The 23,847-nt window shown below is 48.9% G+C and overlaps 1 protein-coding gene across 1 annotated transcript in view; it reads left to right on the top strand.

Annotated features, from left to right (window-relative positions):
* The window catches only part of LHFPL4 (LHFPL tetraspan subfamily member 4), a 29,239-nt gene extending 8,939 nt beyond the window's left edge, over positions 1-20,300 (top strand). The window contains exons 3-4 of the mRNA XM_059161603.1: positions 15,521-15,757; positions 18,259-20,300. Of these exons, the coding sequence (XP_059017586.1) occupies positions 15,521-15,757; positions 18,259-18,359 (338 nt within the window). The 3' untranslated portion in view covers positions 18,360-20,300. The remainder of the gene's footprint in view (positions 1-15,520; positions 15,758-18,258) is intronic.
* Positions 20,301-23,847: the final 3,547 nt, after the last annotated feature.

Below are 23,847 nucleotides of genomic sequence, written 5' to 3'. Positions count from 1 at the left end.
AGCCAAAGGCAGAAGCTTAACCGACTGAGCCACCCAGGAGCCCCTTAAAAATAAAATCTTAGGGACGCCTGGATGGTTCAGTAGGTTAAGGGGCTGCCTTCTGCTTAGGTCATGAGCCCGTCGTCCTGGGATCGAGTCCCACATCGGGCTCCTTGCTCAGCGGGGAGCCTGCTTCTCCCTCTGCCTCTGCCTGCCACTCTGTTTGTGTTCACTCTCTCTGACAAGTAAATAAATAAAATCTTACCAAAAAAATAAAATCTTAAAAAAAAAAAAAAAACCCAAAACCCAAACAAATGAAATCCTTCAACCTGCAGTCCTTGCAGCTTCTTTCATTTCACAGGATGTTTCCAAGGTTCATTCATGTCGTAGCACCTGCCAGCACTTTATCCAGTGTTGAAATGTATAGATAGACCACATTTTGTTGATTCATTCATGGGTTGATGGACATTTGGGTTGTTTCAACTTTTTGGCCGTTATAAATAGTGCTGCTGTGAACGCTGATGTACAACTTTCTGCATGGATGCACGTGGTCATCTCTCTTGGGTAGATACTTAGGAGTGGAATTGGTGGCTCAAATGGCAACTCTATATTTGACGTTTTGAGAAATTTCCAGGTTTTCCAAAGTGGCAGCAGTATTGTACATTTCCAGGAGCAGTGTATAAGGGTTCCTATTTCTTCATACCTCATCAGCACTGTTGTTACCAGATGTTTTAAAATTATAGCCATCCTACCGGCTGTGGACTGGTGTCTCATTGTGGTTTTGATTTGTATTTCCCAAATGATTCATGGTGTTGAGAGTCTTTTCATGTGCTTATTGGCCATTTGTATATCTTCTTTGAGAAACATCTATTTAGATCCTTTGCCCATTTTTTAAACTGGGTTATTTTTCTTTTTATTATTGAGTTAAGAGTTCTTTGTATATTTTTGATACAAGTCCCTTATCAGATATATGATTTGCAAATATTTTCTTCCATTCTGTGGCTGTCTTTTGTCTCTCTTGATAGTTTTCTTTGAAATATAAAAGTTTTTAATTTGTACAAAATCCGATTTATCTCTTTTTTCCTTGTGTTGCTTGTGCTTTTGGTGGCATATCTAAGAATCTTTTACAAATCCAAAGGCACAAAAAAAATTTTTTTTTAAAGATTTTATTTATCTATTTGAGAGAGAGAAAGCATGAGAGCTTGAGCAGGGGGAGGGATAATGGGAGAGGGAGAAGCCGACACCCTGCTGAGGTGGGGTGGTGCTTAACTAACTGAGACACCCAGGCACCCCAACCGATGCAAAAAATGTACCTCTGTTTTTACCAAGGAATTTATAGTTTTACCTCTTACATTTAGGTGTCTGATCATTTGAGTTAATTTTTGTGTGTAGGGTAAGGTTGCATATAGCTCCCCTATTGTCCCAGCACCATTTATGGAAAAGATGATTCTCTTTCAATTGAATAGTCTTGGCATCCTTGTCAAAACTCAGTTAACCATAGATGCATGGGTTTACTTCTGGACTCTGTTCTATTCCACTGATCTATATGTCTGTCCTTACGCAAGTACCAGAATATCCTGATGACTGCTGTTTTGTAGTGAGTTTTCAAATCAGGAAGTATGAGTCTTCCAACTGTGTTCTATTTTGAAGATTGTTTTGGCCATGACACTGCCTTTTATGTCCCAATCAAGATATCACATACCATCACCCCACCATACTCTGTTGTTTAGGATTGTTCCACTTTAGTGTATAAAGAGCTATTTTTTTCTCAAGAGCTGCAAAATATACTTTTGTATAGATTTGTCATCATTTATCTTATCAATACTTAAGTTGTTTACAGGGGCGCCTGGGTGGCTCAGTGGGTTAAAGCCTCTGCCTTTGGCTCAGGTCATGATCTCGGGGTCCTGGGATCAAGCCCTGCATTGGGCTCTCTGCTCAGCAGGGAGCCTGCCTCCTCCTCTCTCTCTGCCTGCCTCTCTGCCTACTTGTGATCTCTGTCTGTCAAATAAATAAATAAAATCTTGAAAAAAAATTAAAAAAAATACTTAAGTTGTTTATAATATTTTTCTATAAAAATATTTCAGTGGATAATGTTGTATATAAATAATTTGACACATATGTGCGTATAAGGACAAAATAAAGACCTAGAGCAGAATTACTGGATTAAATGGTCTGTATATGTACAATTTTGACAGATCCTGCCCTAGTCCCCTCTGTAGGAACTGTACAGAGTTACCCTCCCAGCAGCAATGTATAGAAGTACCTGTAACCCCACTCCCTTGTCAACGGAGTATGTTACCAGATATTTTATTTTTGCCAACCTGATGTGTAAAAAAATACTCTTAGAGTAGTAATTTGCCCTTCTCTAATTATGAGTAAAGTTGATCACCTTTTATATGTATCCTTTTTAAAAAATATTTTGTTTATTATTTGTCAGAGAGTAGAGAGATAGAGTGAGTGCACAAGCAGGGGAGAAGCAGGATCCCAGCTGAGAAGGGAGCCCAATGTGGAACTTGATCCCAGGACTCTGGGATTATAACTTGAGCCAAAGCCAGCTGCTTAACTGACTAAGCCACCCAGGTGTCCCTACATATATATCATTTATATAAACTGTCAGCCTATATATATATATATATACACACACACACACATATATATATATTTATATAAACTGTCAGCCTATATATATATATTTAAATATATATATTTATATATATATTTATATAACAAGAGGGAGGGGCAAAGGCAGAAGGAGAGAGAATCTCAAGCAGACTCCACACCTAGCACAGAGCCCAATATATATATTTATAAATATATAAATATATATATATATTTATATTTATTTATTTATTTCTATCAAGTTAATGGCATTTTCCCTCTTGGATATGTGAGAACTTCTTGTGGGGCACCTGGTTGGCTCAGTCAGTAGAGTGTGTGACTCTTGATCTTGGGGTTTTAAATTTGAGCCTCATATTGGGTACTGAGATTCTTTAAAAATGAAATCTTTAAAAAAAGGGATCTTTTTGTATATTAAGAAAGTTAACTCCTTGTCTGTGATATGAGTTACAAATATTGTTCCCAGTTGATCTTTTGACTTTGTCTATGGATGTTTTCCCCATGGTGAAACTTGTTTTTTCTCAACATATTCTCATCAATATCTCAAATTGTCAGTTCTGTCCTGGGTTTAGTGTGGTATCTAGAACAGCCTTGAAGTGTTTTGAGCTGGGTGGAGGGGTATATATCACATCTGGCTATCAGTGGAGAGAGTGATTTGGAGGAGTTGGAGGGGTCAAGAGAACAAGGACTAAAGTATTCTCGTTCTGAAACCTCTCATTTGTGTCTTTTTTTTCTCATCCCCATGTTATTCATCATTATCAACCTTACTTTAATCCCAGAGTTTAATGGTATAATGAAAGCCCTGGACCAGGAGTCTGTGCCTGGCATATAGTCGGTGCTTAATAAGTGTCTGTTGAATGAGTGAATGATGACATCTAATTTAAGTCCTAGCTCTACCCTCCACTCCTTTGGAGGCAGCATATTCAGTGGTCAGACAACCTGAGTTCGAATGCTAAGTGTGGCATTACCAGCTAAGTGTCTTTAAGAAGGTTACACAATTTCTGAGTCTCAGTTTTCTCATCTGTAAAATAGGGATAATAATAGTAACTACCTCGGGGGCTGTTGAAACATTGATTGTGAATATTGTACACACTTGGCACAAAGGAGACCCTCAAGAGCTGTTAGCACTTATTATTAGCTGGTGTGTGACTTGGATCAAAAAACACTCTGGCTTCCTCATTCCATTGTCTGTGCTACAATAAGGGAGGACAGATGGAAGAGTGGGAAGACTGAGAAGATAAGCCTGAAGAGGCAGGTAGGACTGGCTATGGAGAGCTTTCAAAGTTGCGTCTTGGAGTTTGGGTCTTATCCATAAGTGATGGGCATTTGCTTTTATTCTTTGTTTTTAAAAAAGGATTTATTTATTAATTTATTTTGCTAGAGAGAGAGAGAAAACAAGAGGGAGGGGCAAAGGCAGAAGGAGAGAGAATCTCAAGCAGACTCCACACCTAGCACAGAGCCCAATGCTGGGCTCGATCTCATGATCCAGAGATCACAACCTGAGCCAAAAACCAAGAGCCAGATGCTTAACTGACTGAGCCACCCGGTGCTCTATGGGCATCCGCTTTCAGGCATGGGAGTCACCAGGCCCAGATGTTGGATTGGCCCAGAGTAAGATGACTGAGGTGGCTGCTGCAGGGGTGGACTAGATGGAGGCCTGATGGGAAGCAAGGAGCCTGTGGTCCTTGTGAGAGGTGCCAAGGCAGCAGGGAGAGAGGAGGAGGAGGAAGGCGGGAGACCTGTGTGGGAGACCAGCGGCTGTCCGGCAGGGAGGACAAGGCAGGTGTTACAGATGACTCCAGGTTTCCTCCCTGGATGACTGGCTCCCTCGACTGATATTCCCAAACACGCAGGAGGTAGATCGGGTCAGTTTGGGAAATGTCGAGTTGGCAGAACCTCTGGCGTGCAAGAGGAAAGGTCTGACAAGCAACTGGTATTCAGGCTGAGAGCCCAGGGCACCGGTCTCCACTGGAGACAGAGATGTGAGGCACCATCGAATGAGTCTAAGAGTGGGTGAAATTGCCCCGTGGAGAGTATGTGCTGGGAGAAGGGGAGAGTCTAGAAACACCGGCCTTTTCCAGAAAAGAAGCCAGAGCAGCTGCTCAGATTAGCAACTGAGAAACGGAGAAGGATGGCCTTGAGAAGGACACGTGCCTGGAGGAAACAGAGGGAGACCCAGAGGGACATAGCCATCTGGGAGGGCCTGGTCTGAGCTGAGGGCACCAGACAGGCTATGGGGAGAGCAGCAGGAGACTTCTGACCAGACCAGAAAGAAGATGGGGCTGGGGGGAGCCAGGACAATGGGGATGCATGGATGGGGTGATTCAGAGGTTATTAAGAGGCTATGGGCTCCGCCGTAGGCTGGGCCTGGGGCTGGGGAAGTAAATACTGAATACAGTTCCCAAATAATAACCGCACAAAGTGATGGTAATCTGTGACACCAGATATAATTATTTGTCTTCTTTTTGGGGGGTAAATTTTATTTTAATTCCAATATAGTTGGTGTACGGCGTTCTACTAGTTTCATGTGTGCAGTATAATGATGTGACAGTTCCATACATGACTCAGTGCTCACTGCGATAAGTGTCCCCTTAATCCCCTTCACGGATTTCACCCATCCCCCCACCCCCAATTATCTGTTTTCTGAATAGTCCCCCTCCTGAACTCTAGTGTCCTCAAGATCAGGAACCAGGAACTGGGGACTGGATTACATTGGAAGAGCTTCCCGGGAGGACGGAACAGTCCACACAAAGGCCTCCAGGTGGAGCTGAATTTGACAGGTCTTCAGGGACAGACAGGAAGCCAGTGTGGGCCAGAGTGTAGGGAGTGGAGGCCTAGTGGCCGGAGGGAAAGGTAGGCGGCCTGTGGCAGCGCTTTGTTCTGAGTGCCCGAGCTTTTGGAGGGCGCTGAGCAGGGGCGTGGCACCATCCATTTCTGAAAGTTCCCTGTGGATGCTGAGCAGAGAACCGCTGATAATGGGGTAATTGTGGGAGCTGAGAAGGAGTTAGGAGGCCACTCTGGTCCTCCAGAAGGGAGATCATGGCAGCTTGGACACATGGGTGCAGTGGAACTGGAGAGGAGAGGTCGGATCCTGGATATTTTTGGAGGTCAAGTTGGTTGACCTTGGGAATGGATTAGATGTGGGGGTGAGGGGAAAGGGGAGTCAGGGTGCCTCCTAGCCTCTGGGTGCTGGATGGGGGATGGTGAGCCCAGGCACAGGTGTTCCGATCCCCAGCATCCCGGGTTGGTACAGGCATTAAGGTTGGGCCTGGACCTTCAGTGAGTTGGAGGTGACTGTTAGGAGAAGCCCGGTCTCCCTTAGAAGAGCAGGGCCTGCCCTGGGGAAGTAGAGCCAGCACTCAGCCTTGGTAATGAGGGGCCTGTAGACACCCTCCTTCCCTTAGCGGGGCTCAGCCTGTCAGAGGTTTTCCCTACAGCCCCCTAGGGCCAGGGGTGCTGGGGAAGCAGCGCCTTGGAAAGCGGTGGTTCCAGTGTGGACAGATTCTTCACTGGGCTCCCCTCAGCCCCACACGAAGCCTGATCCTTTCCTTAACCCAAGGGAGGGACTCACAGGGGACACAAGCAGCTGGCCATGAGTTCTGTGCTGCGTTACTGCTCTGTGTGCCCCCTCTTTTCTAAGACCTTTACTGCTTTGTAAAGTTATCATTGTTCTTTGTAGAAAAACTGGGGACTATAGATGAGCAAAATTATATCCATAATCTCACACTCCCAGAATCAGTCATTCTTAACTGCCTGGCCCACAGTCCGAACGGTGGAGAGTACTAGTTACCAGCAGATTCTGGAGCCAGGCTCACTGGGTTCAAACTTGCCAGCTGGTTTTGCAGCTTACCAGCTGTGTGACTTTGGATAACTTGGATAACTTCTCTGTGCCTCAGTGTCCTCATCTCTAAAAAGAAAATAATAATGCAGATTATTGTGTGGATGACATAAACTGAAGTACATAAAGTCCTATAGTGCCCAGCATGGTAAATGCTGTTTGACTGTTTGCTCTAACTGTAAGTGTTTTCTCCCTGAAGAGAAATTATATTGCACGTTAATTTTTACAGCCTCTGGAAACCTAACATAGCATAAGTATTTTCTGTATCATTAAAGCTTCCTCAATGGCTACCTGAGGAGATTCATATTCCAAGTTTCAGAGCTGAGTGACATTCTGTGACAGGAAAGAACTGTATTCCCATATTGCTGGATATTAAATTGTTTCTTTCTTTCTTTCCATTCTTCCTTTATTATTTTTCCCTCTCCTCCTTTCTCTCTCTCTTTTAAAAATTTTTATTTTTAAGGAATATTTTATTTATTTATTTGAGAGAGTGAGCGAGAAAGCAAGAGCACAAGCAGGGAGCAGTAGAGGCAGAGGGAGAAGCAGACTCCCTGCTGAGCAGGGAGCCTGATGTGGGGCTCACGGGATCATGACCTGAGTGGAAGGCAGACTTTTAACTGACTGAGCTACCCAAGTACTCCCCTCTTTTTTTCTCTAAAGATTTTATTTATTTATTTGATGGACAGAGATCACAAGTAGGCAGAGAGGCAGGCAGAGAGAGAGGCAGGCAGAGGGAGAGGCAGGCAGAGAGAGAGGAAGGGAAGCAGGCTCCCGCCGAGCAGAGAGCCCCATGCGGTGCTTGATCCCAGGACTCTGAGATCGTGACCTGAGCTGAAGGCAGAGGCTTTAACTCACTGAGCCACCCCGGCGCCCCACCCCTCTCTTTTTTAAAGATTTATTTTTATTTATTTTAGAGAGAGAAAGGGCATGCAGTGTGGAGGGACGGAAGGAGAGGGAGAGAGAGAGTCCCAAGCAAACTCCGTGCTGAGCACTGGGCTGGGGGGCGGCTATGGGGTGATCCCCCCTGAGATCTGAGAGTCAGATGCTTAACTGACTGCTCCACCCAGGTGCCCCTCTTCTTTCTCTTATAAGTAATAATGTGACAGACATCCTTGTAGCTTGATCTGAGAGCATATCTGTGAGCATTTTCTTCAGATAAATCCCCGGAAATTGGCAAGGTCAGTCAAAAGGGGTTTTCATTTTTATGTTTTTGTGATTAAGCCATTATTTCCGAGAGTTACATTTGGCCTGTGCATTGCCATTCTTTGTTGCTTTAATTATTTTCATTCCAAGTGAGTGAGAATCTCTAGTAATAGTCACCTGTTAGCAGACAACTCCCACCTACCTCACAGCTTTGATAGGTAACTCTTCACATGGTTCTGAATCCAAAATGTGCAGCAAGTTGTCAGTTCAGTGTCTCCTCCCCTCCTGTCCTCTTGCCACTCTGTCCCCCTCCTGGAAAGTAACCAGGGTTCTCAGGGTCTTGTAGGCCCTTCCAGAAATAGTTTGTGTCCATGCAAGAAAACAGTCCCCCTCACCAACCCCCGCACACACTCACATCCCCCCCCCGCCGCAAATGCTAGCATCATTTTGCATCTGTTGCCCGGGACCTTGCACTTCTCTTAGCACATCCATGCGCCATCCCACAGCAGCATGTAAAAGGGCTTCCTTCCTCCCTTCCACGACTGCTCAGCGTGCTATCCCGTGGCTGTGCTCTAACCAGTGATTTCTTGGTTATTCTGAGGTTTACTTCTTTTTTTTTTTTTTTTTAAGATTTTATTTATTTATTTGACAGAGAGAGATCACAAGCAGGCAGAGAGGCAGGCAGAGAGAGAGAGGAGGAAGCAGGCTCCCTGCTGAGCAGAGAGCCCGATGCGGGGCTCGATCCCAGGACCCTGAGATCATGACCTGAGCCGAAGGCAGAGGCTTAACCCACTGAGCCACCCAGGTGCCCCTCTGAGGTTTACTTCTTACCCACTGTGGTATACAGCCTTTTATAAAGTCAGGTTTTATTGCAGTATAACACATTTAGAGAAAAGGACAGAAAATGTCCCCTCTGTGGCTCAGAGAATTTCCACAAAGCGAACCTGTCTGTGGAAATAGCATCCAGATCAGGAACCTCATGTCCCCTTCCAGTCACTACCCACAAAGGTAATCACCTGTCTGATTTTCCATCCTGTGGGTGAGTTTTGCCTGTCATTGAACTGTGGGATCACACTTTTTCTCAGCTGTGTGGCTCTAAGATGCAGCAAATTTGTTCCTCCTCAGGCAAGGTTCTGCGCTCTGAGTGTCCTCACCCAGCCTCAAAGAGGTGCCCTCTGGCTGTGTCCTGACCTGGTAGGGGTGCGGGGAGCAGGATCCCTGCTGTCTCCCCTTATAAGGGCACTAATCCCATAGTGAGGCCCTACCCTCAAGACCTCCCCAAACCCTAATTACCTTCCAAAGGGCCCACACCCAAATATAGGGCTTCAACACGTGAATTTCGTGGGGACACAATTCATTCTAGGGCAAACCTCTGTGGAGTCTGCCCAGGGACAGAAAGCCCTGAGGACACGCAGTCTGGCCCCCAGAAAAGGGTAACCACTGTGGTGTATCATGCATGGAGGGGGCAACTGAGCCAAAACAGAGGCCTCCCTCTTGGAGTGCCCAGCTTAGCAGATGTCCCTTGAGGATGGTGTAATAGTGTTACAGTGAAATGCTATTAAAAGAACTGAGCATAAAATGCATCATTAAAAACCTTTCTATAGGGGCCCCTGGGTGGCTCAGTGGGTTAATTGTCTAACTCTTGATTTCATTTCAGGTCATGATCTTGGGGTCGCAAGTTCAAGCCCCAAGTTGAGCTTCATGCCCAGCATGGAGCCTATTTAAAACAAAACTAAAAAAGCTTTATACGAGGGTACATTTATAGCACAAGCTTTGAAGAAAATAAACACCTGAGTGTATCATACATATGCTCTTCTTAATGCTTCACTACTTCTGGTCTCACTCAAGTTTCATTCCCAAATTCAAGTATCGCTCTTCCTTTTAGTTTCTTAATTTTTAAGAAAAGCTCAAGAGGATTTCATGGCCTGAGATAGATGAAAAAGGATTGGACATAATAAAGGAGTTTTTGTTACAGAAGTAATATATGCAGATATTAGACACATTCAATAGCACAGGATGGCATAGACTACAAAGTGTTCCCAACCCCCTCCCTTCCTGCCCACCTCCCAGTCCACACCTCAGAGGTATCCATCATTAAACTGCTTCCCTATACTTCTAGAAGTGTTTACAGGTATGTAAGCTTCTATGTGTGTTCTTTTTTTTTTTTTTTTTTTAAGATTGATTTATTTATTTGACAGAGATCGCAAGTAGGCAGAGAGGAAGGCAGAGAGAGAGGAAGGGAAGCAGGCTCCCTGCTGAGCAGAGGGCCGGATGCTATGCGAGGCTCAACCCCAAGACCCCAGGATCATGAGCTGAGCCGAAGGCAGAGGGGTCAACCCACTGAGCCACCCAGGCGCCCCTATTGTATTCTTTGAAAAATGTTTTTAAATTTCATGAGTAGTATATGAAGACGTTCACTCTGAAAAGCTGAAACATTTAAAGGCTAAAGTCCTATCCCATCCCTGCCCAGAAGCCACCACTCTTATAAATTTAATTTCCATTTCCCCCCAATCTTTTACATACATGTCCACAAGGCAGATATATCATGTCATTTTCTGTATTCCCCTTGCTGATTTTCTTTTTCCCTCTCCTTCTCTCATGGCAAAGTCCACATAACATAAAATATGTCATTTTAGCCATTTCTCAAGTGCACGATGTTGTGTAGCACATCTATCTCATCTTCCAGAACTCTTTTCATCTTTCAAAACTGAATTCCTGTCCCCTTTAAACAGTGACCCCCCCATACTCCTTCCCCAGGCCCTGGCAACCACCATCCTACTTTCTGTCTCCGTGAATTTGACTGCTCTAGGGACCTCATGTAAGTGGGATCCTACAGCCTTTGTCTTTCTGTGACTGGCACATTTCATTGAACATAGTGTGTCAGGTTTCCTCCATATGTTGTAGCATGTGTCAGAATTCCTTTCCTTTTTAAGGCTGGATAAATAACATCCCACTGTATGTAGAGATCACCCCCCCTGGAAAAAGGCTCATCTCTTTTGTCTAAGAATTCTTTTTCTCAAGAGCTGCCATAACCCATCCCCACTTCACCAGTTATAATTTAGGTTCCTCTTCTCACCTGCTAATTGATTCTCACAAAAGTACTATGAAATGAGTAGGATATCATGACCCCCATCTTACAGATGAAGAAACTGAGGCCCAGAAATGTAAGCTGACTTGGCCTAAAGCTGCACGGGGAAGAACGGGGGTTCCGCTTCCCATCGAGGCCGTGCATGGTGGCCAGTGTCTCATGGCTCCAGGGAGAAAGGCTCAGTTTGGTGCTAGTATATCTTGAACTCCTCTCACACTATTAAGTCTCTTAAACAGAGAGAGAGAGAGAGCTCAGAGCATTTGGCAGGCAAAAGTATCCAGCTAGAATCTAAGAACATTGTTTTGGTTTCATTATATTTATAGTTTCCTTCTATTTGTGGCAAATGATCCTGGTTTCCTTTTCTATGATAGTGATATAAAGCTTACTTTTTAAGTAAATGCCTCTAAGTTAAAAAGTGAGTCTATTAAAAGAAAAATGTTAAGTAAAGACCTGTCTGGGTTTAAATACAGATCCCACCACTGACTAGCTCTGTGACATGGGATATGAAAGCTGGTTCTTTGGAGCCCGTTTTCTCATCTGTAAAATGAGGATGATGACTTTTTTTGCGGTACAGATTCGTTAGAGCATTAAACCAGATCATGATGTCAGGAGCTCTGTACCCTGGCATGTACTTAAGCATGTCATGCTGTTTGTGAATGTTATTACCACAGCATGAATATTCATATTATTAATTTTGTCACAACCCTTTCAGTCAGTGGACTGTAGGGTGATGGATAGAGATGCCCCACCCAAGGGCCCCTTCCCCTAAACCAGTGGTTTTCAACCAGAGACACTTATGCCCCCCAGAGAACGTTTGGCAATGTCTGGAGACGGTCTTCATGATGACTGAGGGTGGTGGTGCCATGGGCATCTGGCAGGAAGAGGCGAGGCACGATACTGAACCTCCCGCCAGGCATAGGATAGTGCTCATTGTGAAGAATTCTAAGACCAAGTGTCAAAATTGCTTCCATTGAGGAGCCCTCCTCCACATGGCACCCTGCACCTGGGTCTCTGTCTTCCAAGAGAGACTTGAACTCAGACTCCAAAGATCTAAGCCTCAGGTTCCTCATGCAGGGCCTGGGGTTGCTGAAACCCACCTTGCCTGCAGTCAAGCATCTTCTGATGCTTGAACCTCAGCAAAGTCACTTCCTTGTCCTCTGCTGTCTCTGTAGTAATTGCTTTCTCTCTTCCTCCAGGTCCAGGGAAACCATCTGATAGGCTTCTTTTTTCCATTTGCTTGACTCCTGGGTGTTTCCCATTCCCCCAGTGGCCTCTGGAGCCCCATAGCCACCCAGTACTGGGCTGCAGAGCAGAGGAGGCAGAGTGAGTTAGAGATGGAGAGGCCCCACCCCCACCCTCTCCCTGCACGCGCTTCTTCTGGGTCTCAACCCCTAGTCTGCCTCCTGGCAAACACTCCTTGACATGCATAACTATTCTGTTTGTGTGTCGACTTGATTTTATTCCTCCCCACACGTCTCTTCTCCTGGGGACCACGCCTCCAGTTTCCCCAGCACCTGCACGGCGCGCGCACATAACGCACTCAGGATTTACACGTGCAGTGTAGGAAGGGAGAGCCGGGGAGAGGAGAGGGCGAAGGGGCTAGATCCAGGGAAGGAAGAGAAGCGAGAGAAGGAAGAGAGAAGAGAAGGGATGTTGAACGAATGTTAAATGCGGAGAGATCTAACTAGACAAGGTGAGGAGGCTCGAGGGAGACCCCCAAGCGCAATCGAGACAAGCCCGCGAGAGAGTAGGGCCGTAAAGAGACAGATGAAGAACGAGAAAGATAAAAAGGGTGGACCCGAGGAAGGCGCGGGGAGGCAGGCGACTGGGGAGAGGCACGTGAGCGGTGAGCGCGAGAGTGCCCGCGAGAACGCGCGGGCGCAGGGCCACGGGAAGGAAACTCCGTGAGCGCTGAGCGGGGGGCTGCGGAGCGGAGAGGCCCGCCCTCGGGAGCCTGGCCGCGCTGCTGCGAGCTGGGGATGCGGGCGCAGTCTCCATGGAAACGGGGATGCTCCGGGAACGAGAGGAAACGCGGCACGCGGGGAGGGGAGGGGAGGCGGAGAGTCTGGCTGGGTTTGGCCCTTTCTTAGGCTCTTTTCCTCCCCCCAGACTCTCGCTGGGGAGGCGGGAGCGCGCGACCTGGGCAAGAGCCCTCGGACACCCAGGCGCTCCTTCTCTCCCCTTCCCCTCTCCCCGGGAGTTTGACCCTCCTCCCGTCTGCGACTGGGGCCTGGAGGGTCCTGCAAAAAAAACAAAACAAAACAAAACAAAAAACCAAAAACACCCAAAAAAACAAAAACGGGGAGATGCGCGGGTCGACCCTCTCCAGAGGCTCCTCCTACGGAGCGCCGCAGGGCTCAGTCCGTTCTCGTCAGTTTCCCAAACGCCAGCCCCAGGGAGTTTACCTGCCCACAGCTCCCAAATTTATGTCTCCGGCACTGATTCCCCCGCACCCCCACCCCGAGCTTCCCTCTCCATTTGGGTGTCTGAAAGTGCATCTTCAGACTTGTCGGATTCTTGAGCTCCCCAAGCTCATTCCCACCCTAGGGCTTCCTGAATTGGCCGTCCCCTTTGTCAGGAGCTCTCCCCAGCGCATAAGCGACTCACTGTGCTCTAGCGGGGAATCATCTTGGCAGAGGCAAGCACTGGGGAAGCGAGGAAGCCCTAAGTGTGTGTGTGTGTGTGTGTGTGTGTGAGAGAGAGAGAGAGAGAGAGATCACAGTGTCGTGGGAGAGCCCTGCATCAGGATGAGGTGTACAACCTAGGGGTGTTTTGAAGCACTTGAGGGTCAGGTATTAAGTGCTTTAAAAGCTTCCCCACATCAGCCCTTTATACAATGCCAACCTCTTTCCCCAGCTTCCTGGGCTCACACACTATATTCCAACTGGAGAACTAAATTGCCTTAGAAGTCCCACTCCCAGACCTGTGCTGAGGAGGAGGGGGAGGGTTCAGATACATCTAAGGCTCTGGGCAGCCCTTGTCAGAAGGTGGAGAGAAAGATAGCATCCAGATATTCCAAAGCCCACCACCCCCACCCCACTTCCCACCTGTCCTGTCACAAGAGGGCAAATCTTGCGCACTGTCAGATGGGAGTCTGAGGCCTAGGGAGCACTTCCTTGAATGGTAGGTGAGGGAGAGACTGACAAAGCCGAGGGCCGCCTCCCCACCCTGGGAACTAGGTGGGCCTTACAGACAGTGGGCAGAACTGGTCAACACCCCCTTTGTCATCACTGTCATCTGAAACTCAGGTTAAGCACCCCACGGGCCTGGTGTGGAACCTTCCGGTCTCAGACACAGTAACCTCCTTGCTGGTGGGACTGGCAGGCACCAAGAGGGCAGCATCGAGGGTAACTCCCAAGTCAAGGGGCTGGCTGCTCATTGCAAGGCAGAAGTGAAGGTCACTGTCCTTGCCGCTCACTGAACTCCGCCGGTCCTGATTTGCTGGGTGGGCTGTGTGCTGATTGGCTCAGGCTTGGGTCCCACCTATGAGGTTGGGCATTGGGAAGAGCCTACCCATACCACATGGGTCATGGTTGGCTGAGGTGGGTCACTCAAGATAGAGGAAGTGAATATCCAGGAGGGAACAAGGTGGGGGCTATTTCAATAGAAGGCTGCTCTTGGCCTCACACCTTCTCCTCGCCCTCACCATCTGAAACTAAGCTCCGCCCTCTCGAATTATTTCCTTATTTGTGTGACTATTAAAGGTATCATTATGACTAGTTATGATGATAATAACATTTAACTTTTACCTGGAATTTATTATGTCAAGTGTTTACATTTGTTGCCTCCTGTAACCTTTACACTTGAATACCATCATTATCCCCATTTTACAGATGAGAAGACTGAGTGTCAAAGGGCAACGAACTGGCTGGAGGTCACACATCTAGAAAAGAGCCGGGTCAGGATTTGAGCCTCTTTGCTCTAATGGACCTTTCCCCCACTAACTACAAGCTCTGTGAAGCTGAAGTCCGAGTAATGCGCCGGGTCTCTCCCTAGTCTAGTTCCTGGCATCCAGGGGGGCCTCAGTGAGGAGATGCCAGGCACTGGGCTGAATGTCTTACACGCCTTACTTCCCTCAGTCTTCAGCACTACCCCGTGAGGCAGTATTGGGATTTCCAACATAAATAGGGGCATTCCCATGGTGTGCATCGAGTAAGGGCAAGAACTTCCCTTAGTCTGTTCTTTGAGCCAGTGCTCAACTGTGTGAATAAGAACGTGTGTCCAGCGTCCTGAAGAAAAGGAAATGGAGCTCAATAAATATTTCTTAAAAGAATGACAAAAAGATGGGGCACCTGGGTGGCTCAGTGGGTTAAAGCCTCTGCCTTCAGCTCAGGTCATGATCCCAGGGTCCTGGGATCAAGCCCCACATCGGGCTCTCTGCTCAGCGGGGAGCCTGCTTCCTCCTCTCTCTCTCTGCCTGCCTCTCTGCCTACTTATGATCTCTGTCTGTCAAATAAATAAATAAAATCTTTTAAAAAAATAAGAATGACAAAAAGAAAGAAAGAGCCATGAGGACGGGAGGGAGTAAGCATGGTTGGGATGCTAAAGGGAGCAGAGGAAGGTAACCGTGGTTGCTATTTCCTTGAAGGCTTCCTGGAGGTGTCGATTTGATGGGGGTCATTATGGGGTCCTGGAAAGTTTCTGCTCCCCGAGGCAGGAGGCCTTCCCAGACCCTATAGTTTCTGGAACCCACGGAAGGCTTAACAGGCTCTTGGGTTGAGTGACTGAATGGGAGGGCGCGGCCTGCGGGGGGTCAGTCGCCGGGGGCTGAGGTGGTCCTCTGGCTCTGGGAGTACTCAACCCCTTCTCTCTTTTTCCCTGACCATGGCGGTGCGCCCGGCCTCGCACCCACTCAGCTCTGTGCCTCGTGCTGGGCTGCATGATCTTCCCCGACGGCTGGGACGCCGAGACGATCCGGGACATGTGCGGGGCCAAGACCGGGAAGTACTCCCTGGGGGACTGTTCGGTGCGCTGGGCGTACATCCTGGCCATCATCGGCATCCTCAACGCCCTCATCCTCTCCTTCCTCGCCTTCGTGCTGGGCAACCGGCAAACAGATCTGCTGCAGGAGGAGCTCAAGCAGGAGAACAAAGGCGAGTGCGTGGGCTGGGTCGGGAGTGGGGCCTCCAGGGGTCACCCAGTCCTACAGATGAAGCAAAAACTGGAACAGGTGCAGACAGGCCGACCCCCCTGAAAGCAATTCCTCAGATCCGAACACTTGCATGCTTGGGCCCCAGCAAACCCAGCTCTGAGTAGAAACCCATGAGAAATGTGGCAGCAGCTTCAAATAGCAGATCACTAAAAACAACCTAAGTGGCCATTGACAGGACGATGGATAGTAAGTGGTGATATACTCACATCCTGGAATGGAGCATAACTGAAAATGCATGCACTGTAGTTATAGGTAACAGGATGGATACATCCTGGAAACATAGTATTGAGACAGAGGAGAGGAGGAAATCAATTTCCAGAAGATAATAGAGTGATATTTTCATGGAGTTCAGTCAAAAACCAAGAGACACTAATGTATGGTTTGATCATAAGTATATTTATGGTGGTACTGCATTTCTTTTTAAGTAAAGAAACAATAAATACAGAAGATAGGATGATGCTTACTTGTGGTTGGGGTAGAAGAGGGGAGGCCAGGAGCTTGAGATGGGGGTGGGTGTAGGTATGTACAAAATATGGTGGTGGTCTTGCACGGTGAGCCCACACAGGTGCTCCCTACAGTATGCCTTACACCTAGTGTACTGCATATCAACCTTTGTCTATATCAAGTAACATTGAAATCTGATGAAGAAAAAATTTACACATGAGGCCGGAGACTCCAGGCTAACCAGTTATCAGATGTTTATCTATGCATCTTTGTACATTATATGTCCTTTTATAAAAATACAGTAGTGTTATATGCTCATATAATGCAGGATAGGTGTCATCCCAAATGAATTCCTCGCAAGACTGCAAGACCCTAGAGCATGTCTTCAAGATCTTTCTTTATCCTTTTATGGAGAACCCTTTTTATCCAGTGCCTAGCATTACGTCAGATGGAGGAACTGTAACTATTTAACTATTTTCCTTTTAGGGACTTTTAGGGGAGGTTTCCAGGATTTTACTATCACTGACGATGCTACGCTGGACATCTTTGTCTGTGCCTTCTTATACACAGTGTTTTCTTGGTGTTTTTCCAGTAGTGGAATTGCGCACTTAAAATTGTAATGATGGTGCCAGATCGCTCTCCAAGGGGCTGGTCTTCTGAGCCAGGGACCCACCCTGTCCCTGGAGCACCAGGAGGCATGGCATGGCATCCATGGACAGACACTCGTCTCTCTGGGTGTGTGTGCCCTGCCATGAGAAACAGGAGTAGTGGTTTTCACAGTCACACACTTCCTTAAGCTATTAGAATGTGCTGGGTCTGTATTTAGCACTTTCCATTAATTATATTCCTCTCTTGGAGTCTCATCTATAAAATGGGAATAATGGCAGTGAGGGTTATAATCTCATCTGGCAGGAGGTGGTTTAGTATTGTGGTGGAACCCTTGGACTGAAGGCCTCTGAGTTGAAAGCAGGCTGGGGACTGCACCTCCTTGAGCCTTAGTTTCCTGGCTTCCTCAAATAAGGGTGGTGGAAATAGTACCAGTTCACAGGGCTGTCCGATGAGGAAGAAAGATTATGTCTATTAGGGGGCACTTGGTGAATACTCAGTAGAAGCTGTCACTCTTCAAGACCCCACCAGGCAAGCATCATGACCACCATTTTACAAATGAGAAAGGTGAGGTCTTCAGAGGTCCAGTAACTTGTCCAAGGTCATGAAGAAGTGGTCAGGATTTGAACCCAGGTCCAGAGTTGAAAGGCCAGGCTCTTCCTGGCTGCCTCTTTCCTTTCTCAGGGCCCTCCTGGGCTGTTGTGCTACTAACTAACCTGTCTTTCTCTGAGGCTCCTATCCTTGGAGACCCTGACGCCTGGTGGTTTCCCATAGTCTTGATGTGAGGTCAGGGCCTGCCCTCTGGTGGCCGCTTCCAGAAGTGCATGACTAAGAACCACGTGGTCTTTCTGAAGAAAAGGTGTGGGGAGGTGACTGGTGTGAGGTGGGCCCACCCAGCGTCCTCTCCTTCCTCCCCAAAGTGCCCTCAGCTCGGTGTTTAAAGTGATGTGAAGGAGCTCCAGTTTGTCATACCTCAGCGTCGGGGTGTGTGTGTGTGTGTGTCCCTCATTGGGAGCTCAAGATGAGTGAGCCTCACACTTCAGTTCTGAGCCAGACCTCTGGGACAAAAGTAAAAACACAAATAAATTGCTCTCATTTCCAGAATTTACTATGCACTAAACATTGTGAAAAGTCCTTAGCTGGAATTCTTTATGTTTTTTTCACTCTTGGGAATCACCCTGTGAAGTAGGCTGTTACGGCCGCTGTACAGATGAGGAAATAAAGTCTCAGAAGAGTTGAATGGCTGCTCAGGACCATCCAGCTAACCAGAGGCCTGGCTGGTTTTCCGACTGTGCAGCTCACTCCCCTGTCCAGCTCTGCCCTGAGGAGTGGCTGAGGGGAGCCCCAATGCTGGGTAGTCTCTGACTTTCTCCAATTCTTTCTCTCTCATAGATTTTGTAGGCTCTACAGTAAGCTCCGTGTTGCGGCCAGGGGGTGATGTCTCCGGATGGGGAGTCCTCCCCTGTCCCGTCGCTCACTCACAGGGACCCTGAGGGCCAGGATCACAGCCAAGGAATTGACCTGTCCTCAGCTTGTCCCGTTGCCTGCCCTCTCATCCCTTCATTCAAGCTCCGAGGGAAGACCCCATCCAGGACTGACTGCTCACCTGCTACCTGCCTGTAGCTCCGGGCTTTGAAGAGGTTGGGGCTGGGATGCAGCGTGCAGGAGGGCCCGATTCTGCTCCTCCCTCAACTGACCTAAGGGAGCCAGAGCCCTGGGCTCTTGGGCTTCTCCCTTTCTCTCTAGGCCGGCCCGGGGCCCCCACAGAGTCTCCAGGGGAAGTGGCGCTGCGGTTCCGGTTCCCCAGGCCCCGTCAGTCTGGAGGGCTCCCACCTGGCTGCATCCTTGCCTCCTCTGGTCCCTGTCTCCTACAGAAACTTACCCAGGACACTGGCCCAGGGTGGACCGGACTCTTTCCTGTTTTCTCCCCCCTGATGATGGTTCCATCACATCATCACAGAGTTCCAGGCACCACCTGCCTCCTCGGGGCCTCTCTGCTGCCCGAGCCAGCCTGTTTTCACCTCTCCCGAAGGAGTCTGAGCTGCACCAAGAGAGAAAACACAGGGCCTCCCTGTCAGTTGCTGATGGGGGTCCTGAACAGCCCAGAGTCTGAGGACAGACAGGCTTTGGAAGCAGTAGGAGGCGGCGCTTTGAGTCCTGTCTTGGTGACATCTGACCATGGCAGCTGGGGCTGGAGGGGGCTCAGCCTCGGGCTGGCCTGGCCTTCTCCCTGCTGGGATGTCTCACCAGTTACTGGACCCTTGACCCTGGCCTGTTTTGTACAGCACAGACTTCTTGGCCCTGTTGTCAGGGCTGTGGTTTTGGGAGGGGGGCCCAAGAATGGGGAATTAGGGGATGCATCACCCCTCTACCCCTTCTCATGCCCCAAACCTGGGCATCTGCCAAGGGCAGAGACTGTCTTGCCTCTTTGATACTTTTTCTGCATAACTTGAACTTGCAGGTCACCTCTGAACAGGGTACCCCCTGTCCCCATCCCCAGGCCTTGTAACCCTATCCCCACCTCCACTTCTTCCTCCTTGCCCACCTCTCGCCTTGCGATATGCCCAGGGTCTACAGCCCAATGGGCAGTGCTTGGAGCTGAGGCATGAGTGTGTGTGTGTGAGCGTGTGTGTGTGTGTGTGTGTGTGAGCGTGTGTGTGTGTGTGAGCATGTGTGTGTGTGTGTGTGTGTGTTTATGTGTGTGTCGGGGAGCAGAAGAGGAGTCTTTCTCTCTCCCCCCCCCCCCCACCGTGGGGGCATCTCCTTCCCCCTTGGCCAGGAGCAAATGAGGGAGATTCTAGGTGTTTCCAAACTTCCCTCATTGCCTGGTAGACCTGGTGGTTGAGTTATGTGGCCGGGGTGTGGAGAGCCCCTTTCAGCCCCCAGTGCAGGTGGCAGGTTGGCTTCATCTAGTGTGCCTACTTCTGTCTTCCAGTACTGGGGGGGAGTACTGGTCCACTGTGTCGCCAGAGCGGGAGGCCTCTGGGGGTTCACTGGGGAAGGTTGTTGTCATCATTTCCTTTGTGGGCCTCAGCCAAAGGAGGGGAGGAAAGCAGCGAGTGCCATGTATTTGCCAATCTTGCGTTCATTTCCGTAGGACTTGGACCTGAGAGGGTTTCCAAGACAGACCCTAGAAATCCTCTGCATGAGACCCCCATCTGGACCCTAACTGGAATCAGATGCTGGGTCCTGGTAGGATTCCCGAAACCCGGAACTCACCAAGTCCTGATGCTCCACCTTCCTGACTCAGTCCTCTTGAGCAAACACCTTTCCCCTGGTGCTCTGGCCTTGGCCCAGTGCTCCCCTCTCTTCCCCCAGGGCTCTACCTGCAGGAAGGGGCTGTACACCAGGGGCCTATGCTGAGTGGGAGGGTCAGGGGAGCCTCCTGAGAGGCAGTGGGGGGCAGAAGTGAGTTCCTCAAAGATCCAAACCAAAGCCCAGTGTTGGGAGGCTGTGGTTGGGGGGGGGGCTTGGGGGGTGGGAGGGAGGCAGTGGTTGGGAAGGGGGAGAAGACTGAGGTGGGAGAGAATGAGAGAGGGGAGGGAAGGGGTGGAGAGATGCAGAGAAACGGAGAAAGGAGAGATGTGCAGGGAGCCTGGGGTGGAGGGGGAAGGTGGCCGGGAAAAAGAAGGACTAGGGACAGGGAAGGAGGCAAGTGGAGGGGTGAGCTGTGGGCAGCTGACTGGGGTGCAGGGGCACAGCATGGGGCAGAGGAGGATACAGGAGGCAGGATGCCAAGGGATTGGAGCAGCTGCTGTGTGTGCCCTGCTGCGGGGGGTGGGGGCGCCAGAGTCCTGGGCGCTGGGGGAACGGGAGAACCTCCCCTCAGACACCCAGGCCGCTGCCCACCCCTTTTGGGCCAGGGCGCCACTCGAGTGGAGGTTAGTGGGAGGGGAGTGTGAAGTTAATCCCCTTAAGGGGGGTCCCGAGTGCCTCCCTGTCCCCATGCACTCCGCCAGTTGCTGCCTTTGCCAAGGAAGGGGCAGCCCACGTAAGCACCCAGGAGTGTGGGGTTCGAAAAGCAGGGCTGGGCAGGCTTGTAGGAGTGCAAGGGGAACATAGGGAAGGAAAAGAGGCGGGGTGCGCACCAGAGCCCTGTCCCCGAGGGTTTGGCAGAGGCCGGAGCAGAGCGGGGAAGCAGATGCTTGTTCAGGTAGGGGCTTCACATGAGGCTGGAATGCCACCACCCTGTGGCTCACATGGCTCTCTGGGGGCAAGGAAGCCATTGTGGACTAGGGGAGGTTTGTGGTGTGCCCTAGCCAAAGCAGGCAATTTGGCTTTTGCCCTGGGGAGGAGACGGATGCGGTGAACACTTGCTCCCACCTCAGCATGGCCTCTGGGACTCTTGCTTCTGGAAAGGAAAGAAGCTGACCTTTGAGTGGCCCGTGGAGGCACTCGTCCTTCCGAGTTGTGACTGGATCAGAGGCGTCTGGCACGAGCAGGTTGTTTCTGCTCTGGTCTGGAGAGGCCAAAGCAGCTACAGCCTAGAGGTGGTTGAGAGCGCTGGTTGGTCACGTTCTTCTGGGTCTCTAGGATGTGAAAACTTTACTGTTTGGGAACCAGTACCCGGTAAGGAAAACATTGTTTTCCTGAGGGGGTGAGGACCATGGTTAGGATTCATCCTGTTCAGGCCTGGACTGGTTAAGCCAAGAGCTTTTAGATGAGGCTGTAGGGAAGGAAATTCCTTGGTCTCCTTGAGAGTCTTGCTTGGGCACAGGGGAATCAGGCTTCGCCAACGTCCAGTGTGATTGAGACAGGGGAACCTCTCTTTGGAGAAGCTGGGACTTTCCCAGCACAAGAAACTTCCGCAGGTCCCTGCCTGGCTCAGGGCTAGCCTTCGGGTGGGCCTGGAGTTTCCTGAGAAGGGAACAAGGGGGACAGTCCTTCCCAGAGCTCTGACCAGCAGACCTCAGGGGCCTGTGCTGTGTGTCATTAGGATAGCTTGGTGTTGTCTACACCCCATTAGTAAGTTCCGTCTGAATGTGTCCTCGCTGTTCATCGTCCAGTTTGGTAACATTTACTTTGGTCCTGACCCCTTCTGCTGCTGCTGGATTTGAGCTTCAGTGCAGGTGGAATGACGTTCAAATAAAGAAACACTTTATATCACCCATGCTGGCTCCTTCTCTGAGTTGGCCCCTGGGGATGGAGAGGGTCGAGATTCTACTACAAGCCCAGGTTTGGCAGCATATTAACAGAGTGACCACTGTGGCTTAACAAGAGTTTATCTTCCTTTTATAGTAAGTCTGGAGGTAGCCAGACAATGACTGATATGGCCCACACCATTACGAGGAACCCAGGCTCCTCTTTCTGGGCTGTCATTTTCAATCCTGGCTTCCAGTCTCAAGGACACCACCTGGCCCAGCATGGCTGCTGGAGCTCTAGTCACTTGGTCCACATTTCATTTGATGGAGACTAATGGAAATCCCATAGGACTGAGTCACATTGCACACCTAGCTAAAATGTGATCTTTTAATGGGGCAGACTGTCATCCCAGAAAAAACTGCGGTTCAAGGGAGAGAATAAATGGAGCAGGCAGTTGGCAGTCTCTGCTGACTGATTAAACAGGCTTGACTGTGCACTTAGGACTCTGACTAGAACAAACAAGGCTCCACCCTTTTCTGCCTGTGTGGCCTGGACAAGTCCCTTCACCTCTCTCTAAATCCCCATTTAGTAAATGGAATTGACGATAGTGATCTCAGGAAATTGTAAGAAAGGAGGGAATGTGGCTTGCCTGACAGCATCTGGCACACGTTGTAGTGTCCCATATGACAGATTGATTATAATGTCTGCACTTAGGAACTGAGTCTTCACTCAACACTTTTGAGCACTTGGTATAGGCGAAGCACTTAAGAGAACAAAAACAGAGACTCTGCACTTGCTAAGGGTCAGTCTGGCTGGGGAGATAATGATGTAAAAATAATGTAAAATGTGCCAGGCACAGGGTAACGTGGGTGCCCTGTGTAGGGACAACTCAACATCGCTTTTGGTGGGGGTAGGTAGAGCAGGAGACCGTTCTACTCGGTCTCCATTGTGGGTGAGTAGGAGTTAGGCAGGCAAAGGTCAGGAAAGCCATTTATGAGTGAGAAGGTAGCTTGGGGAAAGAGCAGGGTAAGAAACAACAGAGAGTGCAGAGAACTAAGAGAACTAAAAGCCTTTTAGCAATGCTGAACTGTAAGGTGCGAGGCAGGGAGGGTCAGAGATTTGTCTGGAGACAGGCAAATCCAGAGGATTAAAGAGCTCAGAGGCTGTGGACAGAAATTTGGATGTTCAGAACAATGGAGGACTGACTGGGGGGGTGATTTTAGCAGAAGAGCAGCATGGTTAGATCTGCATTTCAGGAAGATCACTCTGGTTGCCCTGTTAGGGAGTGGAGTTAGAGGAAGATAATTTTATTTATTTATTTTCTTTTTTCCTTTTTTTTTTTTAATTAAAAAAAATTTTAAATTAACATAGAATGTATTATTAACCCCAGGGGTACAGGTCTGTGAGTCGCCAGGTTTATACACTTCACAGCACTCACCATAGCACATACCCTCCCCAATATCCATAACCCCACCACCCTCTCCCTCTTCCCCCAGCAACCCTCAGTTTGCTTTGTGAGATTAAGAGTCTCTTAAGGTTTGTCTCCCTCCCAATCCCATCTTGTTTCATTTACTCTTTTTATACCCTCCAAGCTCCCCAGAGGAAGACGATTTTAATGAAAGAGAAATCATTAGTCTGGCATGAAACAAAGTGGTGGCAGGAGGTCTGAGAGAGGTGAGAAATTTGCTATTTAGGAAGCAGAACTGACACTTGGTAGCTGATTGGCTGTGGGGTAAAAGAGTGGCACCAAGAAGGAGGGATACATTTTCCTTGGACAAAAACGATTTGTCAGGATAGCAGGGGAACAAGATCAGTTCAGTTGAAACTTGCTAAGTTTAAGAAGCATATGGGGGGCGCCTGGCTGGCTGTTGGTTCAGTGTGGGACTTTTGATCTTGGGG

Source organism: Mustela lutreola, chromosome 2 (genome assembly GCF_030435805.1).
Source record: "Mustela lutreola isolate mMusLut2 chromosome 2, mMusLut2.pri, whole genome shotgun sequence".
NCBI lineage: Eukaryota > Metazoa > Chordata > Mammalia > Carnivora > Mustelidae > Mustela > Mustela lutreola.
Note: the sequence above shows the minus strand (reverse complement) of the source record. Positions and strands in the feature narration are given on the sequence as shown.